Genomic DNA, 24,683 nt, shown 5'->3' with positions numbered 1-24,683 from the left:
GGCCTAGAATCTAATACATGATTGGTGAAAAAGATCAGCTGGTATTTTTTAAAATCTTTTCACTGCGACGTTGCAATATCGTAGGCCGCGGTCTTGTATTAGAGGTGGCTATGGTAATATTAGTATAGTTTCAGGAATTCATGTAACCGTCATGAAATGACATCATTACATTTTCGTCCGATTTCATATTCTAACTGATGAATTGTTAACGTCGCTTGGTGTGGCGGTAGGGGGGGGAGTGTTGAGGACGCACTCTGCTGTTTCATTATCAACTAGACTATTTTTACTACTTTAGTAAGTACTTGATAATGTTCACACCATAACACTGTATAACGTGCACTTTTTATTCCCAACAATGGCCGTTTTCAGCAATTAGCATTCAGTCTGAATTCACCCAACAACAGTTAGCGCCAAATCATAAAATTAAGTGAATTAAATCACTACCCTAAAATATACATTTTTTGTTACAACTCTATCATTAGTGATTGTATTAACATCTTATTAATACTCTAATTACGATAAAAAATACCACATACGACTTTATAAGAAGTGAAAAGGAAAAAACATAGATTTAGCGATTTTTCGGAAAGTTGAAAAAAATTACCAATTTTCGACGAGCTATAACTCGCTTCCTATTAGAGATAGGGAAACGTTTAGCAGATGAAAATTGTAAAGAATTTAATGCTCTTCAAAAAAGGATTGAGCGAAATATTGATTGAACAATTGGTTTTGGAGATATCGTGAAAAAACTGAAAAAAGTACAAAATTCTTGTGGTTTTCAGGCTGCCAGAAGTTATGCATTCAGAAATTTTGGTGGGGAACCATGGATTACTCTTACTATAGTAAGGTCCACGTTATAATGGCAGTGGATAAAGATAGAAGAATAGCTATACCGATTCTCTGCATAAATTAATTATATTTCTACACTGTCAAAAACATAATTGGCATCGTTGTGGACCTAGAAAAGGATGGTATCATCGGCTTTGTCGAATGATAAACTAGGATAGCAAAACCAAAGTTGATCAAATACTGTCATTATAACGTGGATCGCACTATAGTACCCAAATGGACCGATTAAAACAATAAAATCAATTACCTTAATTTTAGATTGGTCGGGGAGCATTATAATGACTATTTGACTGGGCAACTTACTACTATTACATTTTATCATAAACAGGCCTTCAAACACTTTCATTTTTCACTCCACTAGCACTATTCTAAGGTTTTGTTGTGGTTATAGCTGTTGATAGACGTGAATGAAACCAGGAATTTAAAATACCACAGAAGAATTATAAAAATGTAAAAGAGTTTTTCTATTGTTAATAATTTCTCATTCACATGAAACAGTCCGCATAAGTCCACACATCACTTGAAAATGCCTCAAATCTTACCTGAAATTTGAGAAGCTCTTCTTCTTGACAATCTGAAGATCTGCGCTCTGATTGGTTGCGGCAGCCCGGGGGCGTGGCCTCTCCGGTTTGGGAAACAGACGGCACAGGAGAGGAGGGTCTCTGGCGGGGAAACGACCCATCGACCGAGTGAAGCCGATCAGAATTGGTATCACTGCTTTGCCCAAAGTTACTGCAACATATATGTTTCAATTTAATTACTCATTTTGAATTGATTCATTCTAAAGCAGTCCCTGGACATTCAATATTATTGTTTAATATCAGTACCATATTGTAATTGATAATATATATTTTATTCATCTGTAATAACCTTTATGGCAAATGAATGAATTTGAAACACTTACAACATCAGACCACACAACTATATTGTTTAATACCTAATTGATTGTTTAATATCAGCGCCATATTGTAATTGATAATATATATTTTATTTATTTGTAATACCTTTTACGGCAGATGAATAAATTTGAATTTGAAACACAACATCTAATCTCTACATGAGAATATTAGCAAAAAATAATGACCACTGAAAATAGCATAAATGTGTCTGAATATCCCGTGTTGTTAAAATTGGGAACAAACTATAGTCTGTACAAACCTTAGTTTACAACATTGCTCTTATGGAGTACAGCGCTGCCAGATTTCACGTAATCCAGAGAGAGAGCATGTGAAATAATTGTGTGAAAGAAAGAGCGGAATAAAGAGCGTGGGCTTTTTTGGTATAGTCAGCATAAAATGCATAAAATGGCAACAGTGTGCTTCTATTGTTCTATTGAAATAGCATTGACCATAAAGCCTGTGTTGCAAACTACGGTTTGCACGGACTATATAATATATATAGTTAATTACTGATATTATAGTTAATTACTGAATACCTTTGGAAAAGTACTTCACAGAAAATTTTGGTTTTGATAGCATTTTGGTACAAACATAGAAACCAATGAGTCGATCATTCTTTGATGAACAGTATGCCTCCGTGACTTTGAAACAGCATATAGGCAAGGTATGGTTCGCGGGATTATATTCACGGCTTTGCAAAAACATCAGTTTTCAGAAACCCATGTCCTTACAGAGCTTTCTTGAAGGAAGATACCCAAACACAGAGATTCTTCATGAATGATAGTGTTGCAACGTATCACCAACAATGGAAAGAGCTTGTTGAACAAATGCCAGCTGATAGGCTGTGTTGTGCTAAAAAAACATAACTCCAAAAATCTCATTGTTTATCTTTTCGGATGCAACACGTTGCTTTTGAGACGATAGAATAGAGCATCTGTTTCTTATGGAAAGATACATTAAAGCTCCTTGTGTATCTTTACGGATGCAACACGTTGCTTTTGAGAAGATACAAAAGAGCATCTGTTGCTTATGGAAAGATACATTAAAGCTCCTTCTTTTCTGATGCAACACGTTGCTTTTGAGAAGATACAAAAGACCATATGTTGTTTATGGAAAGATACATTAAAGCTCCTTGTGTATCTTTTCGGATGCAACACAGTGCTTTTGAGAAGATACAAAATAGCATCTGTTGCTTATGGAAAGATACATTAAAACTTCTTGTGTATCTTTACGGATGCAACACGTTGCTTTTGAGAAGGTACAAAAGACCATCTGTTGCTTATGGAAAGATAATCTTCTTCTATTCGGTTGTAATACGTTGCTTTTGAGAAGATACAAAAGAGCATCTGTTGCTTATGGAAAGACATTAAAGCTCCTTGTGTATCTTTTCAAATGCAACACGTTGCTTTTCAGTAGATACAAAAGACCATCTGTTGCTTATGGAAAGATACATAAAAACTCCTTCTTTTCGGATGCAACACGTTGCTGTTGAGAAGATACAAAAGAGCATCTGTTGCTTATGGAAAGATACATTTTCAAAAATGTTCGCTGTTTTTGAACGGGCACTATTGTAGTCTAGTGGCCCTCCACCGATAGGCACAGGACCCGGACTGTAAAATGTAAAACAACCAGTAATCGTAAAATGAAGACAGTTTGAGCTTACACTTGTTGCGTGGATTTCGACTGTCCTCTTTGAGAGCACTACGGCACACGTTAGTGATGTCCCCGAGGAACTTGACCTGTGTGGAGATGATCTCCTCACGGTGCGACTCCAATTTGACAGCGATGTCACTCAGCAGCGTGTTCAGGCAGAAAGTGAATCTCTCTGCCACCGGCACCCCTGCAAATAAAACAAATCACAATAAATTCAACATTATATAGTGTAAATTTCATATATTATTTTGTGTTTTTCGAGATTCTTATCAATTATGACAACCTCTATGTAGTATTTATTTATTGATATACATTACATTACATAAAAAAATCACGTAATTTTTGGAATCACTGATTATTATTATTTTCTGGTTTAGTTAATATTCTGTTTATTATTTTTAGTTCAAGCCTTAAATGGATTTTGTTTTGTTTTGAGTTTGTTTCAATTTGAAAATTCGATCTTTCTCATTGTTGCATTTACTTACGTTACTGACTAGATCATTACACTATACACATACACATTATATGTGTTATTGTTCATTATTTCGTATATATTTTTTTGGTTTTCTACAATCGCATGTTTTTCCGGCTGGCGATCGTGTGATCAAGCCGTAAATGTGTGTTCAATTATTTTGTATTTATAAATGTTTTTATTCTATTCTATTTTACATTACATTACATCAATGCTTTGGGAATTTGATAGGAGCCTGTCAGTACTAATACTAACATTATATAATAAAATAGTTATTCAGGAAGTATCATAATTTATTGTAGTCTATTCTGGCACTGAGTACACAATAGTTGGTATTGTACAGTCTATCCAAATATTTAAAGTTGATTGTTTTAGGATGATTTAACATTTTCAAGATTTTCTCTTCTTTTCAATGTTATAATTGATTGATTCATTTAAAATTTACTTTTCTACTTACGATTGCAGCATAATTAACAATCAAACACATTTCTTAGTAAAATTAACTCAAATTGCACCTATTTTGGTCCTATTGCTGATGTTATTCACATGAAATATTGATACATAGTATTACCCTTTTTTGAATTTAATAAAATAATACAATTTGCAATTTTGATTACAAATGCAATTATTTTAATTATTTTATTAACTTCAAAAAAGGGTACTATAATTCTATTTTATTAATAAAAATAAGTAGCCCTGCATTCATACATTTTAAGATGCTACATAGTAATAGACTATAGGTACCTTATAATAATAGCAATACCTGTTTAATCTATAACATGATAACTAATATTGTATTAACCTTAACTGCTACTCATCAATTATGAGGGCCATTTTTTCAACCTCTGATTGGTCAATAATAAGAGACGAATGTATATAAAAGAGTAACTTGTTCACCAAAAGCAACTTACACTTATGATTATTCTTCAACATCGATTAATATCATTGATTATTATTCAACATCGATTAATCAACATTGATTATTCTTCAACATCGATTAATCAACATTGATTATTCTTCAACATCGATTAATCAACATTGATTATTCTTCAACATCGATTAATCAACATTGATTATTCTTCAATTCTTATGACAAAATCTATCCAGTGTAAAGACTGGTCATGGTTGGAAAGAAAATTTGATTGAATTGAACATAAGACGTAAAGGGTGAGGTACTTGTGATACCAGTTGATCAACCTACCAAATTCCCCTTCATAAAATGTGCCACTGAATAAGCTTAAGTGGGCTATGACATGGGTTTTGGAGCTCTTCGTTAATTTGGAAGCTCTGCCCTCTAAGTCATGTCTTGAGTTTAGGGGGAAAAATATAAATTACAAATGGCAAAGTCAGGTTTATATGGTGGGTAATCGAAATCAAGCTATTTGATCACAAGGCGTTTGGTGTGCTATTTAGCTCTGTGAAAATCACTCCCTACTTTTTTCAATTACGTCTTGGAGACTCCATTTATGGAATATAGGACAAGATTGAAAGGTAAAAATTCTATGTAGCCTACAATATATAAATTTTACAATAAATTCTACACTAAGTCAACACTAATTCGAGTCTTAAGCCGTGTCCAAACTGAACAAATAATGTTCTACATACATGTTCGGCAAACATGTTTGTTGAGGAGCTCCGGGACAAACATTTTAAAAAGTTTGGACAATCATTGTTTGGCAAACATAAAATTACTGTTTTTCAAAACATATTCAATTTTGACAGCTGTAAAACATAAAACCTCTTCTTCCCACTTACAAATATTTTGTTTGGTGACGCGTCCACACTGGCCACGGGCAAACATTGTTTGTCAAACATAATAAAATTTGCTCAAACTTTTTCCACAATCATGTTTGTCAGACATTTGTTCTGTGTGGACACGGCTTTGGAGGAACTCTTGTACACTATACAGGGCTTTATAACTAAATACTTTTTCAAATATATATTTTTTTAATTTGTCACATTGTTAATACATTTTAAAGAACCAGGTAGCTTGTTATGAAATTTCCTTCCATTGTAATCAGTTTTGTTCATAGGATTTTGGTCAGGTTTTGTAACTGCTTGCAATAACTGTAATGTTATTGTATTAACAGTAAATATTGCTTGTGTTAATTCATGAAATATTTCAGTAAATATTGATTGTAATGTAAATGGTATTATATTATCTTCTATCATTTAATGCCTGATTAGACCTGATTTCCAATGAATTTCTGCTCTTCTAGGCACATGAATACATAATACCATTGGATCTGATGGGAGTTCTATTAGTAGACCATAATTTGATCCTGTCCAATAATCAACTTACGGTCCAATGTAGAACTGGCAACTTCATCAAGCCATACAGCTTTCAGGAGGCCTTTCAACAGTCGAATCAAGTAGGGCAATATTTTGTCGACATGCGGAGTTCCAGATTCGAGAAAATAGATTCCCAGTGCAATGACCGCGTCCTGGCCACGCTGGTCTAGCCTGAAAATGCCCTGCACGTTCTCCTGAGGGCATAGCGAGTATAAGGTGTTGACCTGAAATCGTAAAATAATACAAAATATAACTTTATTCATGCTATTAATATATTAAACAAACGCAATGTAAATTAGAGAATGCTATTTCAATAACTAGTCAAGGACACCAAGGACAGTCATAACAACACTATTAGTTAGCCAGCCAGGTAAATCTATTGTTACTATCGTAGTCAAAAGCGTTTCAAATTTAATTATGCTTGCACCGCTTGCTGGTTAAATCCCTAAACAGTGGCATGAACGTGTCATCATTTTATCAAACACTCATCAGCCAGGCAATAAGCTTATGATGTTCACAGACATAATAAGCTGTAGGAAATTAGCAGACCTAAAAAAGTTTAATTTTGATAAAAAAGTAAGCTAAGTTGTCAAAATAATTAACTGCCCATGACAGGAATAAACAAAACACTAGTTTAATATAATTAAATCTAACTAACGAAGCATACTTATAAGAGTTGAATAAACTATATAATTATGAATCATGACTTGTCAAACCGCAAGCATTTTACCTTTTCCCATGGCAAATCCTTGATAGCAGCCAAAGATCTAGCTAAATGTTGGACAGTTTTTCGAAAGAATAACTTTTCTTCCGAATGCATTGTGTTATATTATGTTCAAAACTATCTACACATGAACGAACTAAGCTTGCAATTTAGTAACATTTCAAGATTTTAACTTGGGTTGACAGCTAATTTGTTGAAAAACAACAAAACCAGTTCTAATCTTCTCATTGATTTGATAACCTAAATTTCAATTTACCGACCTTGAAGAGTTGAAATATCAGCTGATTGGATTGGGATTATCAAACAGCTGTTGTTCCCGCGCGAGCGCGCGACTCAAAGCGTCTTCGAAATGAACTTTGCTGCAAGTGCAAGTTTCTAGGTTATGAAAGCTTAATTTGTTTGTAGAATAGGTTTTATTTATTGTTTGAAGTAAAGTAAATACAAACATATATTTTATATTTTGAAATACATCGTATTCTAGCTGAATAATTATTGTTATCTGTATTAATAAACTAGAAATAAACAAAACTTTAAAAATGAAACTGCACGAAAATTCAAGCTCGGGTTGTTTGTTGCAAGGCCCTAATGACTTGGATGCATCAGACAAAGTTTTTCAACGTGTCAGTTCAACCTACAATAACTTATCGCTCAAATTTCGTCATAGAGCGAAGGACTTTTCAAAACAATTTGCTCATATTTATGCAGCAAGATTGAATGAGCAGAGAAGTACTTTGTTGGAAAAGGTTCACAAGAAATGGGGTATGTTTTGCATATTAATCTAAATTTCACTTTAACACATTATTTACAATAGTTTATATTTGTTAGGATATGCAGTTCCAACTTCCAAACAGGGTTAAATGTTTCTTGGCCGGGCAAAATATGTTTTAGGGGTTACAATGTTTTCAATAGACACGTTAAACTCGTTGGTCCTGGTTGCCTAAAATGAATCAAGGCTTGTATTTCATTAAGCTACTAAACTCTTAACGACCAAGTAAAATCTTTAGAAACCGGACTTGCGACCTAAAGATGCAATCCCTTTGCAATAAACAACATGGGTTTAGAAGGGGGAGGTTAGTGCAGCTCTTGTCTCTTTGCTTGGATCCAGCGTGGATACCAAATTGTCTTGGGAGCTACATATAATTGGAGTCTGCAAAAGACTGTCACGAGTAATTTATTTACTTTGCAAAATGTGAGGAAATCTAAGTGTCCAACGATTGCTGATTTTGTTTCAAGCGGTGTTCAACTGTAACATCCATTATGGAATAATGGTGTGGGGACATTCGTCTCATGCAAAGGACTTCTCCTATTCCAAAAGAAAGCACTCCGTGAGATGACGTTTAGCAAGTTTGATGCTCATTGCCAGCCCATATTCCAACGGCTGGGCACTCATGTGTATGGACTGTACATATTAGCATCACTACTTCATGTCAAAAAACACCTGTCCAAGTTTTTAAGAAGAGTGCACACTCATGTCACTCGAGGGAGGATCAACTTGGGCGTGCCACGCCGTCGTTTGTCTAGAGTCAAGGATTGTTTTCCAGTGCAGCCAATCAGGATGTTCAACTGCCTGCCACACTCAGTGAGGGGGCGCTTGCATACTGCATTCAGGAGCACCCTATCAAGGTGGCTTATTGGGAGGAGTTTATGTTTAGAAGATTACTGGTCTGTGACGCCGCCATTTAAGTAAATTAAGTTTTCAAATTTTGACACGATGTAAATTTTCTCATTATCTTCAGCGAGGAACTATTTTTGTATTCTGGGGCTACCACCTTATATCCGTATATAATTCTTTTCTAGGTACCGGTGTAAAAGTCGTAAGACTAGCTGAACTTGGTGAATTGTCTGGAGAAAAATGTGTGATTATTGGAACACTGTTCAAAGACCAGGAACTGAAGCCAAGCATTCTGAAAGAAATTAGTGAAGAGGTAAGCTAAAATCAATCGTCTCTATCCTAATTTTTAGATCTGTTTCACAGCCAGGATATTTATGGCTTGCTCCTGAGGGGTCACGCACCAACTATCCTCGATGTGCTGTTACTGCAGAAGAAGGCTCTAAGGATAATGTCATTTTCCAGGTTCAGAGATCCTACAAGCCACTTTCTAGTGATCTCGGGATACTCATTGTACACTGTCAATATGTGTGTATTTTGCTCGCTGATTTATGTCAAAAAGATTCATGAGCAGCTTCAAAAAAGGTGTGATATACACAGTCACAACACGAGACATGCCACTAGACTGGAGGTACCCTGAAGTCGACCGGCAAGGAACTAAAATAGCTTCCCATCTTCCATCACAGACAATACGATTATTCAACAGCCTTCCTATAAAAATTGACCAGGACTCCACCTCGGTGTGAGATAATTACACTCCTGGAGAGGCCACTCTATTCACTGCAAGATTTGTATGAGGAACCTCTTTTTGGGAGTCGAGCACAACATGGATATCCATGCGTGTTATTCATCTTTAATTAGAAACTTTAGGCACTGCATATCTAGAAATCCCAGTTCTTGGGAACAACCTCATGTATCTTGCATTATCTATCCTGCAAGTATCTTGCAACAACTTGAGTAGAAGAAAATGAGATACTTGATATCACTTATTGAAAACACAAGTACCACAACATCACTCACAACACAACTGTAAAAATGATATCACTTATTTTCTGTATGGAATCATTGATGTATTCTGTGTTTTGATTACTGTAAACATTAATTTCTTCAATTTTTGAATTACAAATTCCTCTTTATGTAATGATAAATATATTTGTACCCGATCTCTGTATGAGCAATGACAATCTTTCACTTCTTGGGAGGAAGACTGTTCCAACTAGAAAATTGTTAATTTTGAGCTAAGGGTGTATTTTAGTTGGTTTCTATGCACTTTATTCGGTGGAAGACTGTTCCAAGTCAATACTCGTTGCAATTATTCTATATATCACGGAAAGTTCAGTATTCCTATTTTGAAAACCGATGCAAATCATTTACAGGAAGACTGTGCCATTTCGATTAGAACAGTCTTCCATTCCAATTCAGCCATATTATGAATAAAAACATAAATACAGGCCACTTTTAAGAAGTAATAAGTAAACTAAAACAGTTGGAAACAGAGGAATTGAGCAATTCTGAGAGCAGAAAATCAAGTTTGAATACCTATGAAAACTTTAAAACTGCTCTCCTGAATAAACGACTTTTTTGAGTTGGAACAGTCTTCCTCCCGAGGTGCGTCGTACAATATATGGTACTGTAATTTTAATTTGTTTTTACTTTATTCAGGCATATACATTGTTCACTGGATTGATGCATACAACTCCTCAAAGTGTAGTAATGTTTTAAATCATGAGTGTTTTGTTAAATTTGTGCTATATTACATTTTCTGATTCATTAATAAAATTGAGTGTTGTATTATTTTCAAACATTAATTCTGTTTTTTGTTTTTCTGTGCGCCAAGCGTGGGTTTTGTGTAAGTAATATGAACAAAATATTCCATTGCTTTTTTAACTTTATTCAACCATTTGCCAGAAACTTATAACGGTTTTGTTGTTCTTGATGCTTGTTCCTGATTTCTACTTGCTTTGGATATTTGTCTCACTCTCTATTTACTTTTGTTCACAACATTTTAATTTGCAGCTTTAAATTAGTCTCGTTTCTCGGGTCTTGTTCTTCAAAGAGTCGCTCTGGATGATGGCATACAATTATTTTATTCCTCCTTGAGTGAAAATTCACTATTCTCTTAAGTGCATGTTATCAGATAAGTCTTTTGTTCCACTCACTGACAACTGGCCTCGCATTAAAAGCCTGCTGTTGACCCCCAAATGGACTCAAGGGGATTTATGGTTAATAACACTGAACTCAAGTTCTATCACATTTTAACAACCATGAAAGGATGAAAAAATACCAAAATGATGCAAAAAACGAATGCACTGTGAAATATAAATTTAGAGTTATATCACATAGTAAATATAACTGGGTATATTAAATTAACTCTAATAAATTTAGAGTTATATCACATAGTAAATATAACTGGGTATAATACATATATACGTAACTAGGGTATAACCATAACACATCCATACTTTAAATAAGAGGGGACGTCCATACTATAACATGTCAAAATAATTTTAAAACTCAAATGCCCTGGATAATATTGTACTAATTATGTAAAGTTTTAATCTATTTAAAGTGGATATTATATTATAAGTGTTAAACTATTCCAAGTTCAAAGACTGGAAAACTAAGTACCTGCTTGGCTTCTAAAACCTTCAACAACTGGAAAAAGGGAGTTTGATATTCTAAGATTGAACATAACACTTACAGTACATAGATTTAAAAATATATCTAAATCTAGTTGATAGATAAATTAAGTTTGATTTTAGAAATTACTGGAAGATTTGGGTCCTTATAAGTAACTAAATAAATTTAAATATTCTCTATTAGGCGGAGTTAGAACAATTAGTCGTACCATTTATCTTTGAATACCTTTAATAAAATCTATATTGTAAAGACAGTGAGAAATTAGCTCACTATTTCTTGTGATTATTTTAGAATAGATAATTTAGCAGCCACTGACCTCCTCACAAAGGGGTAAATGGACTTTTCAATCATTTAAATTTACCACTATCACTATGAAAATAGCTAAAATTATTTAGAAAATGAAAAATATACAGTATATCACTGATTATCCGGACTTCAGTTATCCGAATGACTGGTTATATAAAACTGGGTGATATAAACAATTTAATTCCCTTAAAACAGAACCTATTCTATATTTCAAGCGGCTAATTATTGGTCCACCGCAACCAAGGTGCAGTACAATATTTTAATAAAAATAAATGGCCAGAATTTCAAGTTCTGTACCTTATTAAATTACACAGCATGGTGTCTATTTTAACTAGAATATTTATTTATTCAGTTATGTACAATTATTACACTTATATGAGGAGGCACAACAGGCATATGCCCAAAACTGTCCCTTCTCAAATTTATACTACAGTCCAAATCAAAATGTAGGTCAAGCTACTATCACTCTTGTTGAAATAAAATATGATGAAAGAAAAGTGTATAAAAGCCATATACATACAACATGTACTACTTAGTACTGTAGGCCAGAATGTAAGTTTTAATTACATTCACACTTAAGAGCTATAGTGTGGTCAAAGTTATGATGGGAGAGTTTGATTAGCAATGGTATTGCTATCCTTGTCTTTCATTCAACAAAGCGGATAGCGCTATCTCTGCCTCGCTTTGCTCTGTTGCCAGATCAGCTTGTAACAATGTAGAATTAATAATTAATTCACAAAATATTTCATCTTAATCATGAAATTATTGAGAAATATAATTTCTTGCTTAATAAAATATAACTGATTATTTTAAACGAAGATGAACAATAAATATTACATTGGGTAATAAACCTGTATCAGCTACCGTCAAGAAGGCATTGACCAGCCAGTGAGGATCGGCAACATTGTTCTCCTATCTTTCTCCACTGCCATTATAACATGGACCTCTTACTATAGGGTAAAATCGATCATCTATATTATCAGTTATCCATGACACTTGTCATGCATCAATTGGTCCGGATAATCAGTGCTATACTGTAAATTGGCATTCTTGAAAAAAAAAGATGTAAGTGGAAAATATCAACCTAGACACGTGCTTCATCTGAACTGCAAAGTGGCCCAAAATGGTAAAATATTTTATTACTTTTTTAAATAAATTGAAATAGAACAATATTATTCATTCAGTCGAGATTATTTATCTAGTATTTTCTCAATTCACCTACAATATAATCATTCACAAACTGAAATATTCAATCAAATCAAAGTTATTGCCTTACAAATTTGTTTAAAATTGAATACAGATTACAAATGTTCATTGATTGTTTACAGCTGAACATGCCAGCCCAACCCTCGAACAACCGCTACACATCATCGACGGATAAACTAATTCTAGAAGACGAGTTGCAGCGCATCACACTGTTCGGCTGCATTGAGGTGACGTCACTGGTGACGGGCGTCATAAGCGCCATCTTGGGTCATGAGGACGACGGCGGAAAATTCAGCGTCGAAGACGTCTGCTGGGTGGGAACCGTTTTCCCGCCGGAAAACCCCATCAAGCTCGAATCTGACAGGTAATGGTTCGGAGGCCACTTGAATACGTAGGTCTTTTCATTGGCATTCCCATTTATTGGTTATCTTCGACGTTTTGAATTTGTTTATCTGTAGGTCTTTTCATCGCCTGAAAATCCTATCAATCTAGAATCTGACAGGTAATGGTTCGGAGGCCACTTAAATACGTAGGTCTTTTCATCTCTTAGTTCTCTTTGACGTTTGGAGTTTGTTTATTCAGTCTCATGATCATCATCTGCACTTCATTCTAATAATCATTTATATTCAATTTCATTTATTCATTCTAATGTTATCATCTGCATTTAATTTATTCATTCTCATAATTATCATTTGCATTTCATTTATTCATTCTAATCGATATCATCTGCATTATTTAATTTATTCATTTTGATAGTTATCATCTGCATTTCATTGATTTATTCCAATCATAATCTGCAACAATTCACTCATTCACATCAACGATTGTATATCATTTTCAATCATTCAATTATTCGCAAACCATGCCAAGGATTTGGAGGAAAACAAAATGCTTTTCTCAAATTGAAAAGCAAGTGTGAAACTAAAGACATTCTTATATGTTTGTATCCCACAAATTGTTGTTTTTTTCTTATTTATATATCATTCACAATAAACTCAAGGACAAAGAAACAGACTACAGTCCAAAACTTCTTTTAATCCCAATTTCATAAAATAAATTGTCCAAAGGCATTCACAGACAGACGCGATACAGGGCTCGGGACGATATGTTATTACATAGCGGTAAATGAGAACGTGCACACAGCAGCGATATACCGAGGAAAGCGATATTATCGCAAGCGGTAGATCGCGTCGGCATTTCGGTCTACCGAATCTGTTCGGTAGACCGCTCGGAAATCAAGGCGGGAATCAGTAGTGCACACCTTTCTTATCGCACATGAATGCAGTGTAGTTAGTAGCTAATAATTTAGTTCAATTTTTTCAAATATGGATCAGTGTTTACAAGAAGAAGCATGGCTTTTGTCGCTCGCTATGGACGAGGACGAACATGATGAGCCATTGTAAGTAACTTTTCATGTTTTATAATTGAAATTCACGAACTTGAACCAAGAAATTACTCATTATCAGAATTTTTTGTTGAAAAAAATAACCTTGACATCGGTTTAAAGAAGCATCAAGGAATATGCATGCCAAAATAAAATCAATTCCGTTTAGTAGTTATTGAACAGCAAAGTAGTAAATAAAAAATTACGGGATTTCAATGAGAAGCAGTAGGCTACGGTACACACACAACTAACCTAACAGGACAGGATGGTTTTACCGAATTCCGAGCGTCTGCGTGCAGCGCGTGTGTGAATGTTCAGTTCGGTAAACTAGCGATATTTTCCTGAACTCAATATCGCTCGGTTTGTCCCGAGCCTGTGTCGCGTCTGTCTGTGGAAGCCTTAAAAGTTATGTGAGACTTTTCAATTCTTCACTAATTTCTTCCACATTGAAACAAATCACTTCATACATTTTCAATTTTGAATTTAAAAGCTTAATATGAAAGTCACCAAACTAAACTAAGTATAAAACACACCAAACAGAATATTAAGCTGCGTACAGATATACGCGCCTCCAACCCTCACCGCGCACGCTCCGCCCTCGTTCCGCCATCGCACCGCAATCGCTCCGCCCCCACTCTTCACTCGCACCGATCATGAACGTTACGGGAGATGTTAGCTCTTCTCGCGTTCCACTCTTGCTCCCCGGTCGATCATCAATCGCTCTGCTCGAGTGACGTTCGGTTGCGGAGCAGAGCGAAAGTCTGTACGCACCTTCACACACATATCCTTGGAAGTCAATTCATGGAGAAGATTTAGTACAGTTCCAGAAAAAAATATGAAAATATTTATAAATGTACTTGTTGTATTCGTTATTAGATAAGATAAGATCTTTATTCGTCACATTTGTTTGCATAAATACAATATTTATCAAGCCATGACATGTCAATAATAAGAATACAATAAAACAATTACAAACATTACAATCATAACACATAGAAACACGTCAAAAACTATGAAAAGTTTCATAATAGGATGAAAGTTACTTGAGTCAAGAAACAGTTAGGCACAAAAAACGAGAGATCTATGGTTGAAATAGTTCTTCAACCTTGTATGGGCAGCTATTGACAAGATAATCATTTACATTACTTCTTGTTGAATACGTATGCGTGTGTCTGGGTTCCTCAATATTAATTCTATTTTTCCTTATATAAGTCACCAGCTCCTGTATATAAATTGCTGGTACCGTCAGAAGATTATTTCTTACGAAATGCGGTTTGCAACTCTCTCTAAATCCCAATCCATATATTATTATTCTAACAGCCTCTTTTTTCCTCAAGAAGATTCGATCCAATAGAGTCTGGTAACTTCCCCATAGCATTATGCTGTACCTAACCACAGAAATAAAATATGCATGGTATACACTCAGGGCTGCTGGAATGTCTGATGACACTCGAATCACTCTCAATGCAAACAATGCTTTATTCAGCTTCTTCTCCAATAGGTCAACCTCTGAAGCCCATCTCAAAGAGCTCTGGATCCTCACTCCAAGGAATTGTACCTCCTTAACAGACTTCCCAAAGGCGGATTGCGTCTCTGTCTGCTCTTCCATTTGTGCAAGATGAGGGCATGAAAATTCACTATGTTGGTCTTTTCCAGATGCATCTTCAACCCATTTGACTGAAACCATGCTGTTAACGGTTCTGAAGCCTTCAAGATTGCCTCTCTCACCGTTTGTCCCAATTCTGGCTCCACTACCGCTGTTGCATCATCAGCATCATCCTCGAGTCATTGATAAATGTACTATTGATTCATCAGTAACATCAATGGATGAATGAATGTTTTGATGAATGTTGATCGGTTTTCAGGTTTCTGGTTCTGGTGAGCGGTCTGGACCTTAAAAGCAATAACGCTGAGTCAGCACTCGCTCTGGAACTGCTCGTTGATTGGCTGTCAGGTTGGATCGGGGAACCCAATGATCAGCAGCATGCCTCCCGCGTGGCTAGGCTCATTATAGCTGGTAAGATCCGCACTAATAAAACTATCAATCATATCCTATACTATTAAACGAGCAACTTCTGTTTATATGTTTCGATGTTTATATGTTTGTATTTCACCGGATCTCGAAAACGGCTGTAACGATTCTCACGAAATTCAGAACATAGTAGGTTTATAATATAAAGATTCGATTTCACTAGGTCTCATCCCTGGGAAAACTCGCTGAAGGACATTAAACGGATAATTATTATTCATCCTTGGAAAAACAGCTGATAATAATTATTTCGTCGTCCGTATGATGGAAGTGAGTGAGCGAGTTCATGTGTGTGTGGGACTGTGCCAAAATTATGACTCAGCTGTTGAACTTTTGTAATCATTCAATCAGGTACTTAGTGCCGGTTGCAAAAACGCCAGGTTATTTCAATCCTGATTAATTCCAGTAGATCCATCCTTTTTAAAATAGTCTTCTCTGATTTGGTTCACGTGAAGTTAATCAGGATAGAAATTTAACCGGCTTTTGTGCAACTGGGCCTTTGTGAGGGAAATTTTTGCATTCCTCTGGGAATTAATCTCAATTTACTGTGATTAGATAGAACATTTCTGTATGAATGTTATTATAATTTCGTCTTTCGTAATAAATGTTTCATGCTTTTGTACTCCAGAGCGAAGCTCGGTCCCCGATATTGTTAATATCAAACTAAGCAGAATCAACGTAATATATACTGTAATAAAGGAAAGAACTGGCTTATACTTGTGTACGGGATAGAAATAGTTATTTGTGCAACTAGTGCGCAAAGTGACAGTTTGCTGCACCGAAAAGAAACGTTTACGCCCGAGCCGTAGGCGAGGGCGGAATGGTTTCTTGAGTGCAGCAGAGAAACTTTGCGCACGTATTTCACATTAAGTTTCTCCTACAGTTACCATTGAATATGAAAAGTGGGTAATTATGGGTAAAATTGCCTGAAATGCATCAAATGTTTTTCTGTGTAATTTTATTTATTGATAAAAACCTTAATTTATTGTCAAATTGAATAAAAATGTTGTCCTTGGTTATAATATATAATAGTAATAATTAGCGCGTTGTGCTTGGTTGCACCTCTGCTCACTATAGCAGCCACAGCAGTCACTGTTACCAACTTCATTTTGATTTTGCTGCACTGTTGCTCCATATAACCTACTAAGTATTTTGCGTTGCCATGTTGCAAATCTGGAGTGCAGAAAAATTTTTCCCGCACTAGAGCGGAAAAGTGATTCTTTGCGTTCTGCAATCAGTGCAGCAATGGCCACTTTTCAACGTAACTGTAGGAAAAATTATTTTTGACGCATCATCACGTCTCAACTACTGGACTGATTAACTTGATGTTTGGCATGTAGATTCTTAACCGAGGATGGTTATAGACCTATTTTCAATTCTTAAAGATTTCATTTTGTCAAGTTTTCAGTTTGTCAAGTTTTAAAATGGTTACCTGCTAGTAAATAATAATATCAATCGAATTGTGCGTGCTTGAAACATATTTATCCATACCGTTTAATCATTTTATTTCTCTGTTTCATTGCAGGTAATGCCGTAAGTGCTTCGCCAGAAAAGAAAGAGAAAACAACTGTAGTTGAGACGGCACGAGTTGAAGAATCGTCCAGTGTATTATCAGCTGTACAACAGCTTGACAATCTGTTAGAACAACTTGTGGTGAGCATATCCTTTTTCTCCTTCTTCTGCCTTTTCTTCTTCTCCTCCTCCTGCCTTCTTCTTCTCCTTTTGCCTTCTTCTTCTTTTCCTCCTCCTCCTCCTGCCGTCTTCTTCCTCACCTCCTCCTGCCGTCTTCTTCTTCACCTCCTCCTGCCTTCTTCTTCTTTTACTCCTCCTCCTCCTCCTCCTCCTCCTCCTCCTCCTCCTCCTGCCGTCTTCTTCTTCACCTCCTCCTGCCGCCTTCTTCTTCTCCTTCTCCTCCTGCCGTCTTCTTCTTCTTCTGCTGCTGTTTCTTCTTCTACTACTACTACTACTACTAGCTCTTCTTCTTCTTCTTTTTATTCAAATCTAGCTTTGTGGATTTCTCAGCTAACAAAAGTTAGACAATGAATTATTTGAAGAAAATGTATCCATTCAAATCTTTTATTCATCTACTTCTACAACAATCTACTCTTTTGTCATTCTCTCTTCTTTTTCTTCTTCATTCTCACTCATAATCTGTTATAATTATTTTCTTTATTTGTATCAGTCTTCTTTGTTTCTTTATTTTCAAGGATGTAAATTGTGTTTAAAATTGATTACAATTGTTGTAGATTAATATGCCAGTGGATCTGATGCCTGGTGAATTCGACCCGAGCAATCACAGTCTTCCACAGCAGCCTCTTCACTTTTGCATGTTCCCAAAGGTCAGTTAACTTCATCCTTAAATAAATTTCCAACGTAATTCACAATTTAGAATGGAATAAGATTAATTCATTCCCAATGTTTTCATTTTCCTTGGTTCTCATTTGATACAGGTGTCCCACGAGAGGTGTAACAGCCAAGGACCATAGATTCTACATGAAATTTACTACAAGAACTGTTCATCTGATATACAGCAGTTATTATATTCAAATTTATAACTTTCAAACATAAATTCAACTTGAATTTATTGTGAAAGACCCAAACTACAATCGATGTACCGTATTGGCTAATAAAATACTTATATTTCAGGCAGCCAACTACAAAACAATGAACGGGGTTCCGAACCCGTATGCATGTGAAATGGACGGGCGGCTGTTGGTGGGAACTTCAGGGCAGCCAATCGCAGATGTGCTCAGATTCAGTGACGTCACAGACCCCATTTCCGCACTGGAAAGCACGCTCACTTGGGGCCACATAGCGCCAACTGCACCTGATACGCTGGGTTTGTACCGTTTGATACTGTATCCATATGCATTTGATACTGTATCCATATGCATTTGATACTGTATCCATATGCTATTGATACTGTATCCATATGCATTTGATACTGTATCCATATGCATTTGATACATGATACATCATAATATAAAGTGAGATTCATATTATAGTCAGTGGAAATGATAGAGAGTTGTCGTTGACACTTCTCCTTTTCCATACACTTCTATAGTAGAACTTCCATAAACTTCAGATTAAACTTCCATAAACTTCTGACTTCCTTTTCCATAAACTTCTATAGTAGAACTTCCATAAACTTCAGATTATCACAGTGAATCTGATCCCATGTTAATTGTTGATTCTTCACAACAATGATCAATCATATCTACGGGTGGAGTGGCCGTAGTCGAGTGGATTAGATGCTGGCTTTGTAATCCAAAGGCCCGGGTTCGAATCCCAGCCCGGGCAAGATATTTTTCTCGGGCTACTCCCGTGTTTCGGAAGTACACGTTAAGCTGTCAGTCCCGGCTGCCTAAAAATCAGTCGTTAGGTTATGTCAGAGGCCCTGAAATTGATCAGTTGCGACCTGAAAACTCCGACACCAGACCTGAGTCAGCCAGGTCACACGATATTATTATTATTTATATCTTAAATATTTTATTCGTCAATGATATAATTATAAATTTTCATAAATGAGATGAAAGTAGATTATAATATTTCTACATAGTCTACAAACAATACAAACAATTTGACAACGGTGCGGAGTTTGAAAGAAAAGAGCTATCTGCTTTGTACGAGCCCTCGTATAAAGACAAACAAGGATAGCAAACCAATGTAAATCAGATACTGACTTTATAGTCTGAATTTCTTTATAGGTCTGAATTAATCTCTCAATGCGCTTGTTACGGGTTGAGGAAAGCTTTCGGAACAGTCGGACAGAAAAAAAACCATTGATTCTTATGGGAGTGTTCACACATGACAATGTTCGGCAGACGAAACGAACCTTTTGAAGCACAGACGAACTAAACTTTTCTGTCGTTCATTCTGCAGTTTTTTGAAGTCTATGAAAACAATTATATTTCTTCGGCCGATCACTTTTTATGAATAATTTTTGTCGAATAGTTCCACAAACGTTGTATCGGACGACTGGAGAACGACTCTAGTCACCAGTAAGAACTCACTAAGCTCGTTCAATAATTGAAAAAATAAAATAATTCTGTTCAGTCGACTAGAACAGACTTGGTTCGTCATACATACACTTCTATATTATACACTGTTTTTGGGGGATATTATATCTATACTTATAAAATTCTTATCTCACTGACTCACTGATCACGATTTCTGGAAAACTACTGGACGGATTGCAACAAAACTTGAAATATAGCTTCCCTATAAGTCCTAGGTGCTCACTAAGAAATCTGTTATATTATTACTGGTTTTTGGGGAACAATATATGAAACTCGGTGGATAAACAAGAAATTGCATGACTATCTTTTGGAGACCAATGATCCATTCTGGTGACCAATGACCATACTTCTTTTACATTTTAAAAAATTAACAGATAAGCTGCGTTTACACCAAAGCTATTAACAAAATGTTAATAACTTAATCCTTAAAGATGCTATTAGATTGAATATAACTTATCATACAATATGATGATCATCTGTGTTTGTCAAGTTCCGTTCAATCTAATAGAATCTATAAGGAATTAGTTATTAACATTTTTTTAATAACTTTGGTGTAAACGCGGCTTAACAGTTAAAAAATCGACTGAGTCACTGTCGATGTTGTAGAACCGTTCCATAATTAAATAAAACCATAAATAATGGTCCTGTAACGAATAAAACTAGAATTTGACGATATATGTGTGTTTTTATTTCATTCAGTAACAGTTAATATCATATTGAACTTTTTACAGAAGAAACATAACCTATTTTCTGGACATGTAATCAAAATTTGGGAATGGAATAGTTTTAGGCCAAGCCTGTTGTTCTTTACCAATCATATTTATATGATTTGTTATTGTATCCACGTATAAATAAATAAATATTCAATTTTAGAATCGGTCATTCTTATTGTGAGAATAGAACTTATTCCTAAGTTTCAATTAATTTAAAATGTTTTTGTTGCAGATTGCTACCCGTACTACAACAGCGATCCATTTATACTGGGGCAACAGCCAGATGTTTACTTTGTCGGCAACCAAGAAACATTTCAAACAAAAATTGTTGATGTTCAGAATCCAGGTAATTATTTTTCAAATTTGAATCGACCCTGTGAATCTTCCATCTCTAGAAGAAAATTTTTGTTATTTTGTACGTTATTTTAAGAATAAATCATTAGTCTAATAACTATATTTTTTCATTTTTCAATTTTTGTATTCTTATGTCATGATCGCAGAATTCAGAGAGATTCAGAGTTTGTCAATATACAGTTTGCCAAAATAGTTATTTGTGCAACTAGTGCGCAAAGTGACAGTTTGCTGCACCGAAAGAAACGTTTACGCCCGAGCCGTAGGCGAGGGCGGAATGGTTTCTTGAGTGCAGCAGAGGAACTTTGCGCACGTATTTCACATTAAGTTTTTCCTACAGTTACCATTGAATATGAAAAGTGGGTAATTATGGGTAAAATTGCCTGAAATGCATCAAATGTTTTTCTATGTAATTTTATTATTGATAAAAACCTTAATCCTAAAATCCTAAAGTCCTCGTTGTCCTTGGTTATAATATATAATGAATAATAATTAGCGCGTTGTGCTTGGTTGCACCTCTGCTCACTATAGCAGCCACAGCAGTCACTGTTACCAACTTCATTTTGATTTTGCTGCACTGTTGCTCCATATAACCTACTAAGTATTTTGCGTTGCCATGTTGCAAATCTGGAGTGCAGAAAAATTTTTCCCGCACTAGAGCGGAAAAGTGATTCTTTGCGTTCTGTAATCAGTGCAGCAATGGCCACTTTTCAACGTAACTGTAGGAAAAGTATTTTTCCAACATCAGCCACAAACAAATTCAGCCAAATTATTTTTCTATATTTTTTTGCAAAGATGACAGTGCACAAATAACTTGAACCTGTAACCTAATTGACCGAGCGAAGTGAGGTCTAAGATTCAAGTCGACGGTTTGGCATTTCTCTTAATGTTTATATGTTTTTATGTTGCGCATTTACGGCGAAACGCGGTAATAGATTTTCATGAAATTTGACAGGTATGTTCCTTTTTAAATTGTGCGTCGACGTATATACAAGGTTTTTGGAAATTTTGCATTTCAAGGATAATATAGAAGGAAAAAGGAGCCTCCTTCATACGTCAATATTAGAGTAAATATCATACTATAGAATTATTCATCATAAATCAGCTAACAAGTGATTACACAGATGTGTGGAGAAGCCAGTCTATTGCTGTATTTCCATAAAGACTATAGTTTCAATCAGGTACTTGTGGATGAGAATACTGCGTGAGGTCTACTGTTCACAGAACTACTAGTTTAACAATATTAACAATCACTAGGCCTCCCACTACTGAGATAAATAATTATGTTTATATTTCAGGTGCAGAGACAAAATCATACAAAACCCGTTTGGTGTGTGTTCCCTCGTTCTCCAAGACTCGCACATGTGTTCTGGTCAACCTGAGAGATCTGGAATGCTACCCTATGACGTTTGGTTCTTCTTAGAACAATTCTACACTAATCTATATTATTGTATAAAAAATCCATCTATTTGGTATACTGTATACACTGTATCAATAAAATTGCATGAAATTGTAATAAAAGATCATAGATCAAAATGTTGGTTGTTTAATTCAATTCGCTCTATATTACACGCTACATTATGTATCTGGAATGAATAAATGTTAATCATTTATCCTCTGGTTATGAAATTATCTACTATAGTGAGGTCCACGTTATAATGGCAGTGGAGAAAGATAAGAGAACAACGTTGCCGATTCTCAAATAAAATTTAATCCATTTCCAATATTCAACCAGTCTTGTAGAGGTAAGTTGTTTACTATACTCCGCACATTTGATCAAATAAAATAGTCATTCATAAGCTCTATCAACTGCCACAAGTCCCATATCTGTAAAAATTTCAGGAGCTTCTCCCCATTTATGCAAAGTTTGATCTTAGATTCCCAATTATCAGGCTTCAGATACAATTTAAAAAAAAAATCAAGTGGAAAAGATTGAGCATGAGAATCTCTACAATTGATGTTTAGTAAAATTTCCATCTAAAATTGAAAATAAACTCGAAATTCGAGAAAATCTGATTATTCAATTGCAAACTGTTGGCAACTGTTGATTCTATTATATAATTCACTATGAAGAGATAGCAGATTTCGTGTGTCTCCAGCGTTATTGTCCTGTCACCAGCTGGCTCAGATCTTAGAATAAATTATTAGTAGACTTGAGATGTGCGTGAACACTAGCTTCAGGTGATCAATTTTTATAACGGCAAGGAAAGTTGTGTGAGTGCGCCACACAAGATTTTTTATACTTATGTGCGCAAGGATAGCAACTCCAATGTTAATCGAATCCTGCCATTATAACGTGGGCCTCGCTATAGTTCCTAAAAACTGTGGAAAAAATAAATTTACAACACATAGCACAATGAATAGAAAACAAACGTTTTCAGTTTTGATTCAAAATTTAATCCATATCCAACTCAACCAGTCTTGTAGAGGTAAGTTGTTCACTACACTCCGCACACATGGTAAAAACAGAATAAGAAACCGGTTATAAACAGTACAAGTGATAGAGAAAACAGAGTAAATTTATTTGGGGAAATAATAAAATTCACGAATATTATATCCTTCTATAGAGGATAATCTGATACCAGTATATCTGATGTAATATTAACTGTTCATTCTTGTTTAAAATGATCACTTATATTCTATTCGCCAAGAAATTACATTTTTCAATGATCAGATAGTGAATTATAACTGAGATTAAATATTCTGTCAATTAATTTTATTTCTACATTGTTGAAAAAGTTGAGGAGCTAGAAAAGGATATCGCTATCTGCTTTGTCGAATAGCAGACAATGATAGCAACACTGAGGTTAATCAAATACTGCCATAATAACGTGGACCTTACTAAAGGGAATGCAGATTCAATGAATACTTGATATCTATCAATGGATTATATTGTATTTGATTCATAATGTTTTTGGGGATTCCAATTGTTTCTATTGTGAATTGAGGAAACAAAATACAACTAATTAAACCCAATCAAGTCCAAATGATGTTGAAAATTGAATCAATTGAAAGAGAAGTCCCAGACGGAAGAGAATGTTTAAAAAATCTTATATGTTAATAACTACATGTGTGCGACAATAACGGGAAAATGTTATCAGTTTTCTAAACAGTTAATTTTGAATAGTATGTTAATAACTAGTGTGTTACATCATAGGAAAATATTGTTATTTGTTAGTTTTCTAAACGTTCTTCAAGTTGTAACTACTTCCCATGGTTTATTACTGTTATCAAGTCGTTCAAAAATTCAACGATTAAACGCCCAAACTATTGAAAGATTACCAAACAATATTAATAGAAAAGACGATAAGTAACCGGCTAAAATTCGAATAAAATTGAATTACCTAGTAGGTCTTGTAGTGTAGCATGGAAATCTCGTCGTAATTGATGATAGAGTTCCAATATCATTTGATGAGTTTCTGTTATTGCAGATTTGAGGTCTAGTGAGATCGGAATCCCGGTGAAATTAGCTAAGTAGCATTTCTAGTAGTAACTAGTAACATCTACTAGTAGGAAATCTAGTAGCACTCAGTGACA

The 24,683-nt window shown here is 35.1% G+C and overlaps 2 protein-coding genes across 3 annotated transcripts in view; one reads left to right on the top strand and one right to left on the bottom strand.

Annotated features, from left to right (window-relative positions):
* LOC111045145 (phosphatidylinositol 4-kinase alpha) overlaps positions 1 to 7,032 on the bottom strand; it is a 113,467-nt gene extending 106,435 nt beyond the window's left edge. The window contains 4 exon segments of the mRNA XM_039438436.1: positions 1,392 to 1,581; positions 3,412 to 3,588; positions 6,176 to 6,389; positions 6,896 to 7,032. Coding sequence (XP_039294370.1) covers positions 1,392 to 1,581; positions 3,412 to 3,588; positions 6,176 to 6,389; positions 6,896 to 6,985 — 671 coding nt within the window. The 5' untranslated portion in view covers positions 6,986 to 7,032.
* LOC111049779 (DNA polymerase delta subunit 2) lies at positions 6,904 to 22,682 on the top strand. 2 transcript variants are annotated; one of them, XM_039438438.1, is made up of 10 exons: positions 7,207 to 7,648; positions 8,687 to 8,814; positions 10,336 to 10,347; positions 12,773 to 13,014; positions 15,900 to 16,051; positions 17,589 to 17,716; positions 18,310 to 18,402; positions 18,710 to 18,902; positions 21,028 to 21,141; positions 22,445 to 22,682. In XM_039438438.1, exons 1-10 carry the CDS (start codon positions 7,426 to 7,428, stop codon positions 22,567 to 22,569), a joined length of 1,410 nt encoding a protein of 469 aa, XP_039294372.1. In that variant the 5' UTR covers positions 7,207 to 7,425; the 3' UTR covers positions 22,570 to 22,682. The 2 variants fall into 2 exon arrangements, with proteins under 2 accessions (XP_039294373.1, XP_039294372.1); XM_039438439.1 differs by lacking the exon at positions 10,336 to 10,347 and having other exon boundaries at positions 6,904 to 7,648.
* Positions 22,683 to 24,683: the final 2,001 nt, after the last annotated feature.

The sequence above is a fragment of the Nilaparvata lugens genome, chromosome 11, assembly GCF_014356525.2.
Source record: "Nilaparvata lugens isolate BPH chromosome 11, ASM1435652v1, whole genome shotgun sequence".
In the NCBI taxonomy this organism is placed as follows: domain Eukaryota; kingdom Metazoa; phylum Arthropoda; class Insecta; order Hemiptera; family Delphacidae; genus Nilaparvata; species Nilaparvata lugens.
Note: the sequence above shows the minus strand (reverse complement) of the source record. Positions and strands in the feature narration are given on the sequence as shown.